This window comes from Pimephales promelas, chromosome 17 (assembly GCF_988280905.1).
Source record: "Pimephales promelas chromosome 17, fPimPro1.hap1.1, whole genome shotgun sequence".
Classification (NCBI taxonomy): Eukaryota; Metazoa; Chordata; class Actinopteri; order Cypriniformes; family Leuciscidae; genus Pimephales; species Pimephales promelas.
In genome coordinates this window covers 20,289,526-20,311,068 of record NC_142785.1, presented here as the reverse complement: position 1 = coordinate 20,311,068, position 21,543 = coordinate 20,289,526, and the positions used below count along the sequence as shown (strand labels likewise).

At 38.1% G+C, this 21,543-nt stretch overlaps 1 protein-coding gene across 2 annotated transcripts; it reads right to left on the bottom strand.

The window, feature by feature from the left end:
- Positions 1-361: 361 nt before the first annotated feature.
- Positions 362-21,323, bottom strand: jcada (junctional cadherin 5 associated a). 2 transcript variants are annotated; one of them, XM_039661381.2, is made up of 4 exons: positions 21,155-21,323; positions 9,880-10,357; positions 3,784-7,814; positions 362-2,749 (listed from the first exon to the last, which is right to left on the bottom strand). In XM_039661381.2, the coding sequence occupies exons 2-4, from the start codon at positions 10,230-10,232 to the stop codon at positions 2,715-2,717; spliced, it is 4,419 nt and encodes a 1,472-aa protein (XP_039517315.2). In that variant the 5' UTR covers positions 10,233-10,357; positions 21,155-21,323; the 3' UTR covers positions 362-2,714. The 2 variants fall into 2 exon arrangements, with proteins under 2 accessions (XP_039517315.2, XP_088978224.1); XM_089122098.1 differs by lacking the exon at positions 21,155-21,323 and adding an exon at positions 13,017-13,077.
- Positions 21,324-21,543: the final 220 nt, after the last annotated feature.

The following is a 21,543-nucleotide window of genomic DNA, read 5'->3' as shown; positions in this document are numbered from 1 at the left end:
ACTGGGGGCATTGACTAAGTAAAAGAAATCGCTAGTTTATACCACTAATAAGGCTCAAAATAGCCGCACACTAACACAGTAACATAATGAGGCTCCATACATCCTTATGAGTCTTATGGAAATACTCTTATGGGTTTTGACATCACGACTGCAGCACTCTATTGGTGACAGAATTTTTATTTTTGGGTGGACTATCCTTTAAGTGCACAAAACATTAAGCATAAAAAGTTGAACGGTTTCAATTTCAAAGTAAACATGAATTTTAAGTGACAACAATGATTGTTTGATACATTTCAGACTTCTGAGTGAGAGAAACACAATAAGATCAAAATAATGACTCAAAATAAGGACATTTAAATAATGAGGAAAAAAAGGTTTTCTTTATTACTTGGCATTCATTTGTTCAACAAATGTGTTTGATTATTATGTATGTTTGTTTCTAGGAAGGTTTCCATTAATTAAATTAAAAGAGAATCATCTTCTTTTTTCTTCAGAAGAATGCAAGCACTGTTATAGTCCAAACATGTGAATTGGGTTTTGTTTTATAAACCTGTTAAAGAGGAAACAAGCAAATTGTTTCTCCTTTCCATGTTACACATAAAATGATTGATAGATGAAAATAAAACAACAGTCCATGCAAGGAGTTTATTAATGAGCAATCTACTATAATGTACAAAGGAGTTTCCTCTCAAATTTCATTCACATTCACCCAATACTTCAAAGACACAAGTACTGAGGTGCACAGTAAACTTTCTGTAAAATATTCAAAAAATAGCTTGTTTTGCATTTAAATATTGTTCAAAGCTTTTTAGCAGGATAAAAATGTGCACAATGTAATATCATGAATATATTTTAATGTAGTACCAAATGCAATTGTATGCAAAACATTATTCCTGACCCCAGTTTACATCTTCTATCTCATGAGAAGGCAAATCAGTTCCAACTCAATACAAAATAATCATGTACAGTTTCTGTATGAAAATAGAAAAAGATATTAAATGCAATATACGTTATATGCAACAATATAATCATCTGTTTTGAAAAACAAAATTGTACAAAATGGTATAAACAAGCAAGGACTACTTACAACAAAAATGTGATGACAACTTAAAAAAAGTAAATGTGATTAATGCTAAGTCTTATTTTTTCCCTATCCACTGACTACAGAACATCTTTTTTTTCATGAATTCATGGTTTATTGTAATTATGCTTATGGCAAATATCAATAGTAATATTACTATAACATTATGGTATTTGCACACTTTACCCACAACAATAACTATATTCAGAGTAAATGGAGGCAATGACTTTACTGAAGTTTTTGGCATAGACCACTATTTACGTTTTTTTTTTTTTTTTTTTTTTTTGGATAGGCTAATTTGTTTTTACTTAGATTCATTTTAGTGCACTTTGGACTGCATTATAAAAAAAAAAAACATCTGATGGAAATATCAGTGGGCAACTGTTGTCCATCTCAACTATGCAAGTACAGAGTAATAACAGAAAATAACCAAGCAATTACAAGGGTAAACTAGTTAACAAGCACTACATCTGGTAGGTATACTCACAATATGCAAGTAAGTTTTTAGAACTAAGATGTACTTCATTTGTGCATAAAGAAACATAACAATTTCTGACATTTGTGCAACAAACAGCACGCCACACAAAAAACAAAAGAATCATTCATTGCCAGAGTAATACATGATAATAGACATTCAGATATGATTTATCCATAATGATTGTAATCAAGCAAACAAACTCACAAGGTAAAATAAAATCCACTTTTTCAAATATATTTTCATCTGTACAGATTGTTGATAGCTTGATAAAAATAAATATATTTTTCTTCTTTTTTTTTTATTGCATTTTGTGGTGAGATGATACATTGTCAGCTTGCTACTCTGAAAAGCTGAAACTGCATATGAGATGTGAAAACACTTAAGTGCGGGGAGTAATTTTAAAACAATTACTACGGAAACTAAAATCACCGCAGTTAAGATTAAAGTTGCAGAAGACCAAGATTTTACACAAAATATCTTTAAATCTTTGTCTCTTCTTCACCTTTCTTCTTAGCTGCCTCTTTTGGGTAAAAGCATCCTATTCCATAATTAGTATTTTGTTTTGCAGTTTTACCACAGTGACATACATGGTTTCTTTTAACATTTCTTACAAAAATATTTTTCTGTGATTAAAAGCACAGTGTAATGTCACTGATTCAGCTGCTACCTCGCCAGTCCATTTCATTGCTTTGTTACATCAAGGCCTCTCTCCTTTCTCTCATTTGGTAATACTGCAGAAAATGAGAAGTGCAAGCTTTTGTGTCTTTCTTGTTGCTGTTGGCACAATGACCCTGTGTTCTGTGAAAGCCCAACAGAACTCCAGCCTTTGCTGGTGCAGAGAAACTTTAGAAAATTATTAAGTCTATACAGACTGATGTGTAGCTATTTGTGTAATATCTGAGCTTTACTTGATATACATTATACATTCATTTCTCATTGATAGACATATTAGCTATTTTAGCCATCAGGTCATAGAAATTCCCAGGATGAATAGTCTTAATAGGTGGCATGAAGTTCATGTCTGCTTATAAACTTCTCTATTTTTCGTTTTCTATGAGCGGTTCTAGCCAACATCATTCTCAGTTTCAGACGAGTGTTTGTTTACAGCCTGTATTCCAGTAAAAGTCATAGGGTTGGTTCTGACCGTATCCAAGTTCAGACTCTCTCCACATGACTGGGGTCGTATCCATCTGAAAACAAATACAAATTATATTAAACACTTTGACTCAAAACCATAGCATGACATTATATGTCTACTAGAAAAGGAGAGCAATATCAGTTTAGAGTAAACTGAAACTAAAAAAAAAAATCATTTTTATAATAATACTAATAATAATATAATATAATATAATATAATATTGATTGATTGTTGGTTGTTTTGGTCCATAATCTATTTTCGCCTGATTTGTTATGGCAATGAGTATAAATCATACCACGCTTCCCTCTTGTGGTGAAAAAACTCATTGCGCTAAAGTATTAAGACCAGTTATTGCACCGTGGCAACTCATAATGCAACAGAATATACAAGGGGAAAAAATTATTTACTTCCACAGGAAGATGATTGTATGTGCAGTTTTTTGTCGTATACTACACCAATTAAAATATATTGCTTAAGGTGACCTTTTTCCTGGTAATGGACTTCACATTATAGACATCACACAATACATAAAGCAAAACTGCAACATTGGAAGCAGACTGCTATAAAGTGTTTAACCATTACACATTAAACATAAGCTAAGCTGACTGTTTGCCAACTGCTATCAATATCTTTATTATGAACTATTAGGGAGAAAATAATCTTGTTTCCATATATGATTTAAATATTTTATATGGCATTTAAGTAACCCTGTTTGGTTACGCTTTATTTCGATAGTCACTTTAGACGTTCTACTGATTATAAGTAACTTTTCATCTACATGTCAACTAACTGTCATTAGAGTATTAGTATATTATAGTAGACTGTCAGTAGACTGTTATGGTTAGGTGTTAGGCTTTGGGTTAGGAGAATAAGTTTACTTGTAGTCGACAAGTTACTTATAGTCAGTAAAGTAAAAAAATAAAGTGTTAGCAGATATTAAGCTGACAGTCTACTAGTACCCTAATGACAGTTAGTTGACATAGTTGCAAAGTTACTTATAGTTAGTAGAATGTCTATAGTGGACTATCGAAATAAAGTGTTACCAAATGTTTTTAACGTTATGAATGCTCAATGTAGTGTACTGACCTGAAATAAACAGCTTGTCATCTTCCTCTGTTGCAGACATTGTATTATCCATGTTGAATCCTTGTGGCAGCGTGATCTCTCGCTTTGCTACCATGCCACTACGGGGTAGTGGGATTGGCCGTGCCATAGTCTTTGGTTGCTGCGTTGATCTGGCTTGTATCAGCTCTTCAGCTAACACTTCCTCCTGAACCCTTTCCTCATCCTCTTCTTGCATATAACTCGTCACGTCTTTGTTTTCTCCGACTGCATTCTCACCACATTGGTTCTCTTCCACTAGTGTTTCATCCACTTTTGTTGATTCATTTAGTTCTCCCTCTTCTTCCAAGTCTGTCTCTTTGGCCAAGGTGATCCTGGTGATAGTTCTCACTAATGACTGAGAGCTTTCTTCTTTTGCATAGACATCGTACTCCAGGGATGCTTGATCATTTGTGAATGAGGGGGGCAGAGGAGATGAGCAATAAACCTGCAACTGGTCCTGTGGCGCTTCTGTTATCTCAGCAATAACTGGCTCCTTGTTTCCCTTACCTACACTAAGAGTCAATTCCTCATCCTCGGCCAGTGGAAGCGACAAGCATAAGTTACTCGGAGGAAACTCTGGCAGCTCCAACACTGAAGCGACTCTCTGGCAGTGCTTCTCAGCACTAGGTAAATCTCCAGACTCCTCTCCTAGTCCTACCTCTGACACGTCTCCATGACTTTCCATAGACCTATCTAGTACCTCCTCAAACTCTCTACTGGCATTCTGCGTCTCTTCATTCAAGCGCATCTCTTTGATTTGTGTTGCCAACTCTGGAGCATCTGTGGTCATCAAATTACTTTCTACTGGTTTGCCATCAACCTGATCAACAACCAAAGCTTCAACTGGCACAGCAATGCCGAGAATCCTGGCAGCCCTTTGTTCAATGGATTCATTTTCCGGAATGCCTTTGGCGCACTGGACTTCGTACAGATTACTAAGGTCTTCGGTCTGCATACTGTTGGCCTTCTCTTGACTCAAAAGAGTCTCAAGATGTTCATCTGCCAAGGTCTTTTCATTACTCCAGCTCATATAATCGGAATAAACATTTTCATCATCTTCATCATCCTCAAAATTTGGCTTAAACCTACAATGAAGACTCTTGATCACATTAATGCGTGAGGACCGTCCTGATCTAGTAATCTCTGTGGGATTATCTCTTTCTCTCCCAGCTTCCTTTTTGAGGGCTTTGGAGTTGAAGGCATTATTATTGTTCAAGCTTTGAGTACCATCGGCAAACTCAGGGCTGTGCCGGCTCAGATCTCCGCTACTGTCTGATGATGTAATCTGCAAGGTCTCAAACATCTCTGAGTTATCTGAAGGGCTGGTTAACATGGGTGACTCAGGACTCAGGCATGTGGGGGATCCAGAGGTCACGGTGTCTGGAACTGCAGTGTATACTGTTAAACCAACATCCTTAAGCATGCACTCTTTTGGCACTGGGATATCTTGCCGATGCATCTCTGGATCTGGGACCTCACTGTGCAGAATCTCAAAGTTTACATAATTCTCAGTTTTGGAGATGGGTATCTCTTGCGTATGACTGTCCACCTTTGGCTTGGACGAATAACCCTTTGCTCCTTTGTATTCTGGATGGCCTCTGTTCCCTGAATTGGACATTACATTTAAGTTATTGCTTTTGAGTTGTGTCTCTGTGACCTGCACTATATGTGACTGCTGAACAGTTTCTTTCTTCGTGTGAACTGGGGTGGTTTCTTGTTTTGTATTGTTGACCTCTCTGCTTGTGTCACTCAGCTCCAAAATACTGTTCAATGCATCATCCAGCTCCTCGATATTCTGGTCAACGTTTGGATACTTCCCAGTATGATCCTGTATTTCCTTATTAAAAGACTCAAGCTCCCCAATAGCATCCCATTTTCGTCTGTTCACAGGCTTCAGCAAGAACTGTCCAAAAACTTCTTGACCATCTGCTGTTTGCTTGGTCTTTCTCAGCAAAGGTTGACGGTCTGGAGATGGTGGAATTGATGCTGACTGGGGTAGGGTCGGGCTCCTTATACTTGAACTACTTCCAGTCCCAGTTCTGGAGAATGCACTGTTGCTGGAAGGATTGAGATCCTTTTGACCTATCATGGGATATCCGTAGTTGGCACTACAGTCGGTTCCATCATCATTATCGGTGATTGCGTAACTAGAGGGATGGTCATTTGCAGGAGGATGGGTATTTCTGGAAATTTCCGGAGAGCCCGTCTGAGTTTCCTGGTTTCTGTACTGATCTCCAGGCCAGGATCCTGCATAGAACAATTCATTGTCTTGACTTGGAACAAGTGACCCAGTATCTACAATCTCTTTCCTTAAAGGAGAACTTTTAATTGACAGGGAGCTTCTGGACTGTATGTGTGTGTCTTTGCTTGATGTTTTTATAAGGTTTTGGTTGTCATGCTGCACCACTGTGTTTTCTATTGAATTAGTCACTTTTTGGTTGTTATTTGGGTCAGAGACACTTTTGTTTGCTTGCATACTAATAGGGACAGAAACCAGGCAAAACATTGTCTCTTTCAGCTTCTTCTTTGAGTTTTTCTTGTTCTCAGCCACAGTTTTTGCCTCAAATTTCTTTACTTGGGTCACTGTCTCGATCAAACCATGGTCTGAGTTTTGTTGCATTGTCATCTGAATAGCAACTATATTGCCATGGGCAGCTGGATGCCTGTTGCAGTTTTTGTCAGGTATTGTGTTTGAATTTTCTGTCTCCTTCAAAGCTTCCTTGTGCATACCGTCCTCATTAACAGAGACACTAATATTGCTTTTACTTGGTTCAGTGCGGTCAAAGGGTTTCTCTGTGAGAGAAAAGGCACTGTCATTAGACTTCTCAGATATGAGGTTGACCGGAATCTCATTTCTGATGTTTCTGATTTTGTCTGCATCCGTTAAAGAGTTCCCATCTATTCCTGCTCCTGAAATGTGTCTGACACGGGGGTCATCAAAGGGAATGTACTGAATGCTACCCATCCGTTCTTCACTGTAGCCTGGATACGCCTGTCTCCTGCAGGGCATACTTCTTCTTCCGTCTCTGTAATGGTCTGGCCAAGCCATCCCAGTTTGCCTGATAAACCATTCCTGCACTTCTGTCATAGCAGAGCCCTGCAAATATGGGTCACCTCTATACTGGTGGTTAGCCATTGAAATAGGATAAGTTCTGTGACCCCCTTTAACTACAGACTGCCTCCTGTATGATGGAGGAGGGATATAACCAGGGGGCTCTACACTAGAACCGCCAAGTTCTTGTACAAAGTACTCTTGCCTTGAGAAGGGCAGTGGAGTTCTGTCTCTGGCACGAGGAACAAGCTCCCCTGTGAGCATCTCTGCGCTCCCCCGCATCTGCTGGTGGACTTCGTAAGATGGAGGTCTGAGAGGACGGCTGAATCTGGGTTTTGATAGAGGTGCGGACTGTGCTCCTGATCGGTCAGTCCACCGCACCCTGCACTCTTTATCATTAAGATGGCGCCCATTAGGGTCTCGTGTGTGGTGGCCGTTTAACTTATAGCTCCCATATGAATCTTGTCCAGCAGTTGGTATGCTGAAGTACTGGTGACCTTCAGATTGTAGAGCCATTCTGGGCAGTGACTGGGACTTGTTTTTGGTTCTGGGTGGAACGGCTCCTTCAGCAGTTCGTGGCCTACGTTGCTCCTGTGCCACCTCGTTTTCAGATGGATGACGGCTCATGCTGGTCATTGGACGCCACTCCTCTGTTCCCAAACTTTGGTACTTTCTTTCAGCAGCAATTCTCCACTGGTGGAGGGCCATCTCTCTCTCTCTGGCACGTGCGCTCTCTGCCCGCCGTTGTCTTTCCCGGTTATGTTCCTCTGTGCTCAAGGCGGATTCTGGCCTCCGCTGCATGCCCTCTGGTTTGTTGGGAACCCCTCCTCCACTTCCTCGTGGGTCCCTGAAATCTGCATAATCCAGAAGCACACTAAAGTCCTGACCTCTTCTCCGCCAGTAGGAAACATCCTGCTCAGATCTAGGCTGAGCATGTATTCCTCTGTGGGTCTCAAAAAACCTGCATTAAAAACACACAGATGGAATTAAATAAATAGAGGTCAGCTGTTATATTTGATAAGCCATACTTTGACAGGCAGTATTTATAGGACGTGAGGATGTGAGATGAAGAGATTTAATATACTTTTTTAAATGATAAATGTCTTGTTTATATTAAGAAATATTAAAAAACAAACAACATATTGATTCATTATGTCAATGGTTTTCAACTTTGTTAGTGATCCAGACACAAAAATGATTTATACAAATAATAAACTGACAATGAAATTGTTTCTAGTTATATACAGTATAAAATCATGAATACTGAATATGAATACGAATTCTGAGAAAAGCTATTGAAAATACACACATGTAGTTAATCAGCCGTAGGGGGCGTATGCACTCATGATGGGGAGGAGAAAGAGTGAACAAGAGGAAGATTTGAAGAAAGACTGTAGAAAAAGACATGGCTGAAAAGGTCAATGCAATTTCACTGGAAGAAGAAGGGATATGATCAGAGCTTTAGGACCCGTGTAAATATTAGAAAACCATTCCAATGCTGGAGAGACCTAAGCGGGAACGCCTTGGTGTAGATGCATAGGCAGCGTTGTTTCTACTCCATACAAGAGTAACATTGGTTTTGCTATGTTTCATAGAACCAAGATATGCTGTTTTCGTGATGTTAGCTCGTAACAGGACAGTTTTGAGTGTCATGACGACTAACAACAAACTCTTATACTCTAGTGTACTGTATGTTATTTTTTATTCTTCCTTCTCATTTTTTCCTCACCTTTGCTTTTCGCAAAGCATTATTTTGCATTGCTTCAGCTATGATAGAGAGACACCGACTCTTGCATTGTGTGTTTGTGCATTTTGGGGGCGGAGCAATGATGACTGTTGATTTCAAATATGATTTTCAAAAATGTTTATGTTCATTTGTGTTCAAATCCCACTATGCCAGCACATAGGCAACATCACATTAACATTAAAAGAAGGTGAATGCTGACAATGATGTCAACAAAGCAGAAGAACTCAAAGGGCCCAATAAATGGGGAGGTTTTAAAGGCGCAAACACACCAAATAAATTAGCATTTTATCTTAAGCAGGAACATGACTAATTTGTGTGGTGCAAAATGTTGAGTCAGCACTGAAGGTCTGTACTCTCATCCAATATCTTGGCAGCAGAGAGCATATGATCTGCATGTTAAACAATTCTGACCTGCACTCACGGAAGGATAATCTAGCTTAGTAACAGTCACAGCAGTGGAGCTGCTTGCTGCCCTGAACTATCTATGACATTTATGACATTAAAAATCTATGACACAAGGTCATTATGACTGACTCACTGATGAATGTAGGGGGACAAATACATTTTTACAAAATTCGTAAGGAAAATTAAGCATTCGCATGTAATTTTTTTCTAAAGAAAATTCATCTTTGAAGCAGCTCTGCTGCGACAATGCAGTTTTTCACCATGTTTTATTAATAATGCTGTTATATAAGAGATTGTTATAAGGAATGGAATATTGATCTGACAAAGGGCTCATGGCCATGGGACATGTGGATTACTGCTGGCTCTGCTTGCAGAACTGAGCATGCTCAGTAGGGGGTGCTGCGGGCTTTCAGACAACATTGCTGTTTATTCCACTACAGTCCCATGTGAAATAAGAGGAAATAAAAACCGCACTGCACTAAACATATTAATGAATTCTGCTACAGGGGGAGTAAGGTAGGAGAGCGCAGGGGAATGAGTGAGACTGAGGAAAAGAAGTACATCAAAATGTAAGAAGTACAAAGAGGATGACGTGAGGATGAAAGAAAGTGCAAACAAAAAATAAGAAATGGTAGGAGAAAGGCAACAGGGGAGGAATTTAAAAAAAAAAAAAAAAGAAAAAAGGGAAAATTGGTATCTGTCCTGGTGCAAAAGGGAAGCCCTTGACAGCTCCTACCTTTACGTAACACTCTTCATCATGCAAGACAGCTTAAACCTCAGATCAAAGGAGCGAATGAAAAAGAAAGAAAGACAGCAGCAATACAGGATATTGGACAGAAGATGAAGAGGTCAACAACTCGTGAGCACAACTCACCCACTGTCCGTGGTCATGCTGTCTTCTGGCAAACGTCCATCTCCTAGGTTTCCGTTGTCCACGTCTTGTGTCCTCTGCTTCCTGACCCTGTTTTCAGTGTCACCGGGGAATCCCCTGGCAGGAGCTTGTCTGATAACTCCACCGCTGTAAACATGGTCCCCCTCGTAGCCGTTCACACCGCGGTGTCCTTTCCGCTTCTCAGTGATTTCACACCGGCTGTCGCTTCGTGACGGCAGACATTTCTCATAGGTTGCAGGGTGGGGGGAAGACGACTGTGAGACGGGAACATTGTTGCTGGTCCTTTGTGGGACTTTGTATCCATGAGAGATGAGAAGGTCTTCCACGCTGTACATGGCTACGCGGTGTGTTTATGCTTTTAGTGGTGTGTGTGTGTGTGTGTCCGTGCGAGTGTCAGATGAATTCCACTCCTAGTCCAGATGAGGCAAGCTCATGAACAGCTGCACAGGAGAGGCCATCGCTGTGAAAGAAAACGGGACAGAGGGGAGGGAGAGAGAAAGAGAGAGAGCGAGAGAGAGACACAGATGAAGTTAAAATGATTATCTCTCACAGTCTTTTTCATAAGAGGATTGCTGCTCATAGCCAAAACAAAAAGGTCCTATCTTGCTACGAGAGAAACGGTTCGTATTGCTGTCGGTCTGTCTATCCACTGACCCAGTCTTTTCTTCTCCCATCTGCACCCACTTCTCTTCTTTCCTCTGTTCTTTATCCAGAAGGAAAATCTCTCCAGAATGATTGACTATCCTTTCTTAGAAACTTTATCTTACCTAGGTGTGGAAAAAAAATCTTGAGCCACAATACCAACTTTAGCAATAGTTGTTATAAACAATTTATATGAGGACCTTTGTGCCAATTTATAATTTTTAATAAGGTGACAATTAGCGATCTCATTGACTGAAAATATAAGCCTGAGCAAAATTTCAAGTAGCTCCAAAGCAGTTTGTTTGGATATTTGAATCTGTGTGGATCTTTGAATATACAAGGAAAGAAAAACCTAAAATCACTTACAATGGAAAGAAATTCCCATGAGGAAAACGGTTTAATAAAACTATTAAATAATGTCTATATTGATTATGATATATATATGCAAAAAGGTTTGCATGAGTGTTAAGATTAAGATAAAAAAAATATCAACTACATTATTTAAATCCCATATTACAATGATGATAATTCAGATTGTGATGAAACCTTATCTCATGAGATCAGATTTAGATGTGAACATGCAACAGATTAAACAGTAGTAGGCCTACTAGTGTAGACAACATGCAACCAAATCAAAACCTGCCTTGAAAAGTCTGAGCAAGGCTAAGGAAAAGAGGTAACCTAACCTGTCCTAAACATACAACCCGAGAGAGTAAGAGAAAAGAAAGTGCCTGAAATCTCCCAGCATTGTAAGTATTACAGTTATTTCACTGATCTGCTGTGGGTGAAGTCCAAATGGTAGCTTAGACTTCCAATACCTGAATGTTCTCACAGCTTTGCATGCTGACTGATTCTGTAATCTCCCTTAAACAAGCTAAAGCAGAATATTTTATGGAAAAATACATGATTAGGCCTCATTATAAAATGTCAATGACAATTATCAGCACAATCAATAAAACACCCACATCCTTGCTATTATGAATTATTAATTTCTACCATGTTACAATTTTACAAGTTAGAAGACATGGACTGAGATTGAGACTTCACTGATAGCACTGAAACAGATGGGCATGTTTTCATACCACATTTTTCCAAAAGAAAAATGTCTGTTTTGATCTAAATGATGTTTGTCAGAAGATGAAGGAAGCAGTTAGCAGAGGTATGACACTCTCAAAATATGACATTTTCACACTTTCCAACCTAGATACTCCAGACTGATCCACATTCACCATTAAAGGCCCTCAGAGAGAACTGCCTCTCACAGCATCATCTAGCACACACAGAGGTCAAAAGAGGCAATAATAAAAAATAAAATAAACATACACAAAGGAAGAGTTTCCATCTTTGCTGCCATTTGGAAAATTCTTAATGTGAATTTTTTCAATGACTTCGTTAACACTAGTCTTTCAGAAACATATAGTCCACCTGCAAACACACACAGACACACTGTACAGCTGAGCTCACTAATCAAATAATACAATTTTTGGCACTGATCATCTGAAATCCTTTGAACAGTCGTTCAGATGTTATTCAATTGAACCAAAAGATGCTCTTTGACTTTTTGGGTAATTCTTAAATAATGCTGGATAACACGATCATGGGTTTTACACAAACTTCGGTGGTTTATATCAGCTGGTGAGCTGCTGTCTTTAAAGTCCCCATAAAATCCAAATTCTTATATTTAAATATTTATAAATAATTTATCCGTGCACATCATTATTTTTTCATTCATGCACATTAATCTTTAATTAAAAACGTTAACTTTCCCTTCCCCTTCTCTGATGACGCATGCGCCGGATTGAGAGGAGGGCATCCCTCCCCTCCAGCAACCTGTCACTCACATGACATCACAGCAATTAGCAAACGACAACAATCCAGTCAATTCCAGATGGACAAAATCATGTCATGCACTAAAAAAAAATCTCGTTCAAGAAGAAAGAAGCAGTTTCACTCGGCTTTACGTCAAAATAGGGAAGACAAGACCCAAAATATCAATGTCTTCATCCCATTGCAACACAATAAATTCAAAAACCTAAGACTTGGGCAAAAAGTGGAAACAATTCAAGCCAGGTCCAAGGAGACTCTAAATAGCTAGAAATGTCTGCCTGCTTCAGAGCACAGCTGACATTTTCTCAATGACAAATTGCCTCTTAGAGCATGAGTAAATTCATAAAATTGCAGATACGTGAACTAGACTACATTGCTTTTTTTATTAATGGCCTGCTTTTATGGCTAACACATGTCAAGCTAAAAATGAACAAAAGCACAGACAGACCAGTGATGTCATGAGGCTGCTCTGAGCCAGAACGCCACAATAGCAGTGAATCATTTCATTCCACGGAGATATTGAGAACTTTAAATTTCTTTTTCTAAATGCTGAAGACCACCTCTTCGTGTCACTCACTTCGTGTAAAATCCCGTATTTGCAGCTAAATGCTAAAGATAAAACCCATAAAGGTCGGTGGTGGGCCTTTTACCTTAGAGAAAACTGAACTCTTTTCCTCTATAGACTGCAAGGTTTGCCTGTGGAGCCAGCACTGCCTTCCCTCATAAATGAATCACACATTTTTAGGTCTGGCCTGCCTCACACACCCCCCCCTCACCAGCAGTCCTGCAAAACCCAGAGCTGCCGCCATGACAGTTTGGTGTCAACTCTTTATTCTTAGTCTTAGTTAGATTTGTGGTATGTGATTGTAAAAGAAAAAAAGAAAAGAGAGAAAAACAATTAAAAAGTACATTTTCACTCAGAATCGGACAATTTACTTTTTTATAAAAGTTTTTATGCAAAAGTGTGATTAAGAAGTACAGCAAGCTGCATTGACTGGGAATTGAGTAAAAAAAAAAGATGGACTTACATCCAAATGAAAAGGAAGTCAGAGGTGGATCAAAGACAATATTTTGTATTCTTTGAAATAACATAAATCAATGAATCGAATCGTGCACATTAAGACCGGGAACGTGTATTAGAGAGTAAATAAGGACAACTTCCAGTGTCTGGAGTGACAGAACAACTGTGATGAAGCTCATGATGAACGACCTCATCAGACTAATGTCTCCTCACAGATTGCCTAATAAGTGCCATAAACATGAACGTAATGGCCAACGCAGTTTTAAGCCTGAGAGCACAGCCACTGTACCATGACACAGCATCATCTCATTCACTGAGCCAAATGTAAAAAGGGATTCTGAGTATCTATGGTTAACCAAAATAATATTTTGGTTTTATAACAAACAATACAAAGTCCACCCTGTCCTATAAAAAGTCCCATCAGTGCCTCGCCCCTTCATTGTTCAGTCCATCCAGAAAAAAAACTCCTACACTGTCCCTTAACAGGCACGTGTTCACACTCGGACAACAGGCGCTTCATCGTAAACACTGTGACATCATCACTGTTGACCTCTTCTTCCTGAGGATGTGTGCACATTTCAAGAGACGGGGGCAGATGGCTTAAATAAGCATGTGCTGGTCTGTAACATTTGCATTTAGTAATTTAATAGATGCTTTATATATTCAATATAATGGTAGACATACACTTCCATTCAATTTTTTTGAATCAATAAGATTATACTTTTAGAAAGTAAATAATACTTGCATTAAAGACACAGTTATTTCACATCTATTTCAAATAGTTCTCTAATTGTGATTAATCACATCTAACATAAAAGTTTGTGTTTACTATAAATGTGTATATATAATTATATTTATATGTAAATTAGATATTTATATACATACAATATACACTCACCCAAAGGATTATTAGGAACACTTGTTCAATTTCTCATAAATGCAATTATCTAATCAACCAATCACATGGCAGTTGCTTCAATGCATTTGTCAGAATGGGAAAGAAAGGTGATTTAAGCAATTTTGAGCGTGGCATGGTTGGTGTCAGACGGGCCGTTCTGAGTATTTCACAATCTCCTCAGTTAATGGGATTTTCACGCACAAACATTTCTAGGGTTTACAAAGAATGGTGTGAGAAGAGAAAAACATCCAGTATGCGGAAGTCCTGTGGGTGAAAATGCCTTGTTGATGCTAGAGGACAGAGGAGAATGGGCCGACTGATTTAATAGATAGAAGAGCAACTTTGACTGAAATAACCACTCGTTACATCCGAGGTATGCAGCAAAGCATTTGTGAAGCCACAACACGCACAACCTTGAGGCGGATGGGCTACAACAGCAGAAGACCCCACCGGGTACCACTCATCTCCACTACAAAAAGGAAAAAGAGGCTACAATTTGCAAGGGCTCACCAAAATTGGACAGTTGAAGACTGCAAAAATGTTGCCTGGTCTGATGAGTCTCGATTTCTGTTGAGACATTCAGATGGTAGAGTCAGAATTTGGCATAAAGAGAATGAGAACATGGATCCATCATGCCTTGTTATCACTGTGTAGGCTGGTGGTGGTGGTGTAATGGTGTGGGGGATGTTTTCTTGGCACACTTTATGCTCCTTAGTGACAATTGGGCATTGTTTAAATGCCATGGCCTACCTGAGCATTGTTTCTGACCATGTCCATCCCTTTATGGCCACCATGTACCCATCCTCTGATGGCTACTTCCAGCAGGATAATGCACCATGTCACAAAGCTCGAATCATTTCAAATTGGTTTCTTAAACATGACACTTCTTGTTCTTGAGTTCGCTGTACTAAAATGGCCCCCAAATTCACCAGATCTCAACACAATAGAGCATCTTTGGGATGTGGTGGAACGGTAGCTTCGTGCCCCGGATGTGCATCCCACAAATCTCCATCAACTGCAAGATGTTATCCTATCAATATGGGCCAAGGTTTCTAAAGAATGCTTTCAGCACCTTGTTGAATCAGTGCCATGTAGAATTAAGGCAGTTCTGAAGGCGAAAGGGGGTCAAACACGGTATTAGTACAGAGTTCCTAATAATTATTTAGAGTATTTGTGTGTATGAATATATAAACATAATATATGTATACATAAATAGCACACACATTTATGTATATATATATATATTTTTTTTTTTAATTAGAGGGCTAATTTGGAAGTTCTATTCATCAAAGAATCCTGAACAAATGTATCACATTTTCCACAAAAATATTAGGTGGCATAACGGTTTTCAACATTGATAACCAATAGAGATGTTTCTTGAGCACCAAAGCATCATATTAAGATGATTTCTGAAGGATCATGTGACCCTGAAGACTGGAGTAATGATGCTGAAAATACATTTTTGTATCACAGGAATAAATTACATTATAATTAGAGAAAACAGTTATTTGAAATTATAATGATATTTTATAATATTGCTGTTTATTTACTGCATTTTGATATCAGAGACTTATTTCTGAAACATTAAAAACTGGGTGAATCAGAGCAGTACAAAAGCTAATGCAAAAGAGAATAATGGAGGAAGTGAAGAAAGATTTATTTAACGTATATTTAATGTATCGCTTGCTGATGATGTCTATCCCTTCAGATTCTTTTTTTAAAATATGTAATCATGGTCATAGTTGCCAGCAAATTATTTATGCCTCTATTCTCTTAGTGACCAACCAAAGCTACAGCTTTTGAGAAAAAAACAACAACATTAAACAGCTCTTGCTTTGTTTGAGCTGTGGTCATGGAGCTTTCTTTGAAAAGAGGGGTTTCAAACAATAGCCTACAAGTATGGTGTCACTGGCAGCACTAAAGAAATGTTTTCAAAGTCTGGTAATTCAATTGGCAGGAGGACCAGAGGATCATCAAAGTAGGAAGTAATGCTTTTCCAGGCTGGAACTAACCACAGCTGAACAGTGCAGAGTCAGTTCTCCTACAATCCTAAAAATATACATTTAGAATTTACCAATAGACAAAGTTACAATAGATTTTGCAAGATCTAGATCTACATGCCATCTTTATAACCAAAATTTTAACAGATTTTAAAAATTACTTAAGAAATTCGTTTTTTTAGGCAAGATGGGTTTATTTACACATCATTTAAACCTAACTAAACATTTAAAAGCATAAAGTGGCGTTTCTCTTCTCACAGTCCTAAAATGTGTTGGCTCAAAATGAGGTCTTTGTATCAATGCATGAATAGACTGTCAAGGTCAACTGCTGCTCTGTCTTGTGCTATTAATGTGGCAATTTAAACTGAAAAGAATGGTCAGCACTTGAATGAAACAAATCAAAATTTATATGTCTATTAAAATATACGCCAGTGTCTGTCTCTAATGGGTGACATTTTTCAATGTCATTTTAAACATTCATGATTTGTACGCCCAATCTTCTTGTTTATGTCAGTAAACTCAAAGCCCTAGAGAAAGATGATCCAAAATCCTCAAGAATATACAACAACCTAATCATGAGGAGGGAAATAGTTATGTTAGTCCTTGTAGAAGTTAAATGATTTGACCAAGGACGTCTACAAAAGTATACTTATAAAAATAAAAAGCACCGACTTATTCACAACAGGGTTTCTAATGAACTAACCCGCGTGGCTCTACATAATTTGAGTGCGGAGACTTGACTTACAGAGAGATGACAGTGACAAGGTTTATCAGTTAAAAACACTCTGATCAAAGGACTGGCATACACAGCCATTCTGCTAATTACGCTCTTATCCTGCCAAAGAATATGATCTCAAATGAAGGGGAAGAAGCTTAGAGACGTTTCAAAAAAACATCACTGTGTTAGACAGCACAGACAGGAAAACTTGGTGACTATAGACTATCACTGAAGTTGCAAGAGCAAATAAAAGCCTACAATTTAGTATTAACAAATAAACGGAAAAGTAACGACACTTAAAAACCGAAGAGCCCACCTAATACCAGTACTACATAGTGCTTTACTTGTGCTCATATACCTTTTAAACATTGAACAGTGAAGAAGGTTACTTTTATAATCAGAGGAAAAAAGCTGACCAGAGATCCTTATCGGTTTCTATTCCTCCCCTGAGCTTAATCATCTCAGGCTAATGTATTTGACCAGAGGAATCCATACAGGAGCATAGGAAAGTTCAGTGGTCCATCTGTTTTCTATATGAGTTTAAGGCCTCTAATCTAATGTATGACATCATCATGCAAGAGCTATTACCAATCCTTTACCCTGGATCTCTTTTAATTACCATTAGGCCACTATTTCATTGCACAGTTTCATCTGCAGATGGTTGCACTTAGCTTGTTAAATGTTTATCACAACCAAAATGCTTCTGATCTTAAAGTAGTTAAATTGTTGATCCACCAGCTTTCATTAATATGCAATTTACAAGGAATTTGTGGGGGGAAAGCTTGTCTTTTACATTTTATTGTACCCTAACAATTAGTTTAGTAGCATATCTATCAAACTTATGTTTTTGATAAACTGTTAAAAAAAATTATAAAAATTCAAAACCTTGAAAAATATACAAGTTTAAAAGAAAAAAAACATTCACAGATTTTCAAATGCAGTGTTCTTTTCCAATACAGGCAACAAACTTATACTTTGATGTTATCTATTCTTTTAATGAGCGACGGCCATTCGATTACAACGATTACATTCATCAACTGCATGGGAACCTGTGCAATGATTTGCCCTGTGCTACTAAAAAAAAAAGAGATCGTAAGAACATTCTCTGTTTTTTGAATGAGGCAACCCTACTCATTAATCTCTATTATGGATTAGGTCTTGTACGCTCTATGCATGTTTACAAATGAACACTGTAAAGTGCCTAAAATTACACTGAAATCTGAATGATTAACTGAGCAGTTTTAAAATTAGGAAAGAATTATGTCATCAGTCTGTTCATTAATGAACAGCCCTCACCACTTAAATGTGACCAACTGCATGTGTGCATCAGCGTATCAGCACATTTCCAGGAAACAGACTCCAGGCTTTTCTCCACGTACCACTAGATAAGTGATGCTCTGTGATTCAGCTCTCTTCCTCTTATGTCCTTCCATTGCCCCCCCTTTCCTTTAGACTTAAGGAATACTATACTATATTAGACTACATACTTTGGATGTACATGTTCTTATTTCAGTGTCACTTATAAAGTTCTTTGAAAGAAAAAAGCACATCTTCAGGTCAACCAATGTGGATTTTTATGGATAACTAACTATACAAGTGATATTCACCAAATACTACATTTAATTATAGTAACTGCCTTTAAAATAAGACTGATTTAATAAGCCTATAGTTATTTTTAAAGTTTTTAAAAAGAAGCCTGCATTTATTTGATCAGAAATACAGAAAAAAAACTGTAATATTTTGAAATATTATTACAAATATAACATAGCCTACTTAAAAATATTTCTGTGATGCAAAGCTGAATTTTCAGCATCATTACACGAGTCTTCAGTGTCACATGAACCTTCAGAAATGATTCTCGCTGATTTGATACTCCGTTACTATTGATGTTGGAAACAGTGCTTAATATTACTTTTGGAAACTGGGATACTTTTTTCTTTTAGGATTCATTGGTTATAAAAATATTAAACACCACAACTGTTTTAATAATAAATCATCAACATATTAGAATGATTTATGAAGGATAATGTGACACTAAAGACTGGAGTAATGATGCTGAAAGAAATAAACTATATTTTAAAATATATTAAAATAGAAAATAGGATTTTTGTTTTAATAATATTTCACAATATTACGTTTTTTTGTGTTTTTTAATCAAATAAGTGCAGGGTTGATGCAAGAGACGTCTTTCAAAAACATAAAAATAGCAATGTTTATAATATATATATATATATATATATATATATATATATATATATATATATATCAACCCATATTACAGCTTTTTTATTTTTATTTTTTGATTATCTGATCCATTGGTAGACCAATATAGCTTTCCCTCACATTAGAACTTTGTTTTTGATCATTTGATCCTTTTGGCATCAACTTGACAATTTATTGTGATCAACCATTTGTTTTGTTTCTTCACCTTTTAAAACAGCATCCAATATGTGAAGCTTTATATACCAAATGGGCCACATTCTTGCTTTTGAAAACAAAAATCTGTGAACCACATGAAAATCGAAATGCTATTTGATTAGGTCCTTTCCAACAGCCTCTAAACAGGACCTTGGCAATCAAAAGACCTGTTGTACATTGTACCAATACCACTCTGATCATAAAACATCCCTTCAAGGGCTCATTCTAACCCGGACTCCTCTGCACTGCTGGCATCTAAGTCAAGGTCAACCAAAAGCAGCCCTTCTTTTGAACAGTAGCTTCCCAACTGAGTGGAGTTACCATCCGGTGCAGAGTTGTTGGCCTCGCACCTCACTGTTCGTATCCCGCGAACTGACACAGGTCGCTTCCTCTGCACGTGAGACACATGCCCTTTGATGTTATTCACTATGACCAGCCAGCAGCCAGTGTCAACACAACAGGAGGCTGTTTGTCTCAACAGTTTAACAACAACTGCTGACACAACCAATAGCAGCTGCCTGATCTCCATTCACATCAGTATAATACGATAATAAGCTATTATCGTTTTCAGAGAGGTCGACTTTTTTGGGGTTCCCAGTCAACTTGGTAACTTTTTTATTCTATGTAGGCTAATAAAGTGTCAAATAATAAAGGGTTGTTCACACCCAAGAAGGATCATAACTATAACGATAAAGATATAGTTTTATAAATCATTCTTAATTTAAAAGAATAACAATAATAGTACAGAAAGATGATAAATAAGAATTCACAATGATTTTTTCTAGCTAAACACTGTCACAGCCAATAAGAATCAATCCTGCTTTAAAGAGCTCATTTAAATCAGCAGACAGAACTGAAGCGCGTGCGTAAATAAACAAAACCATATTGTATGTTGATGTGGACGATAATGTCGTTCTTGGTGAGAACGGGCCAAGAACGATATTAGGAATTCGCTAAATATTGGCTTAACCAAACTCATACGGTTATTGAAGTTTAAAACCCGGCCTGTTAATAAGTGACGTAGGCAAATTAGGGGGTTAAACAACACCCTCAGCCCCCACACTTTGACTTTATAATTTTGTATTGCGCGAGTGACACCAAAATGATGGCGTCAGGCGTGCGTGTAACATGCGTCTTGTTAAAAACATAAAAAAAGAGTTGTTGTTAATGTTAGCTGTGGATTTGAACACTTGAAATGGGATACAGAAAATCCGTCTGCACATAACTTGACATCAAAGTTATAATGGCATGCTACGTGAAGCCCATTTCTCCATCTGCTCACTTCACCCTTTACCTCTAATGTAGCCTTTAGAACACACATCTTGCGCACTGCGCCCGACCCCTAAGCACACAATTTACAGACAAGCAGCAAGCTGTCTGCCTTCTGGACAATTTTTTTTTTTCCCACAGCGGAAAGCAACAAATTACCTGATAAACATCAATGCAATTTATCTCAGTCCACAATATCATCCCAGCCCGGTTTGTGGTAATTTATTATGTGATAGATGCAGGGACATTAGCCTACAGGACGACAGACATGAGACCGTTATCTCACAAGTTCATCCTTCAGACGCTTCATTCCCTGCGTTTATTGAACGGCCCGGGTCAGTGTTACTAACGTCAGCAGCTGAAATCGCGTTTAATTCGGCAAGGTCTACAAGAAAGCCTCGTCAATAGCCCATTTTCGAATATGTTGATCAATTCCAGCGAAACGGAACGTCCACGTAGCCTACCTGAGATGTGCTCTTTTCGAGGACCGCGTTTAGTTCCTGATGTAGTGTGCTGAATCCGCTCCGTGTTGAGCATATCTGAGGGAAAGGTTGTGCAGAGGAGAGGGAGAGAATTGAGCTCAAATGTATCTTGTGTGGGTCGGCTGGCGAGGGGAATGGTTCCTCCCAGCGTGTGGGTAAACTTTTACTGACGAGACTGTAGGCTATACCCCACCCTCCCCATCCCATTCCACTACACACAAACCCAAACTGAGACTTATTCATGCTGGGCATGATTGATTAATGATGAATGATGCATTGTCTAACAAACATGGGGAGTAAAAACAAAACAAACAAAAAACAAAAACAAAAAACAAAACAAAAAGTCTGTCCCAGCCTCCCAGACCATGAAG

Coding starts and splice junctions, on each gene's coding strand:
- jcada (XM_039661381.2), bottom strand. CDS start 10,232: ATGTACAGCGTGGAAGACCTTCTCATCTCTCATGGATACAAAGTCCCA. Junction 7,815..9,879: donor AGCATGACCACGGACAGTGG/GTGAGTTGTGCT, acceptor TTTTTAATGCAG/GTTTTTTGAGACCCACAGAG. Junction 2,750..3,783: donor TGACAAGCTGTTTATTTCAG/GTCAGTACACTA, acceptor ATTTGTTTTCAG/ATGGATACGACCCCAGTCAT.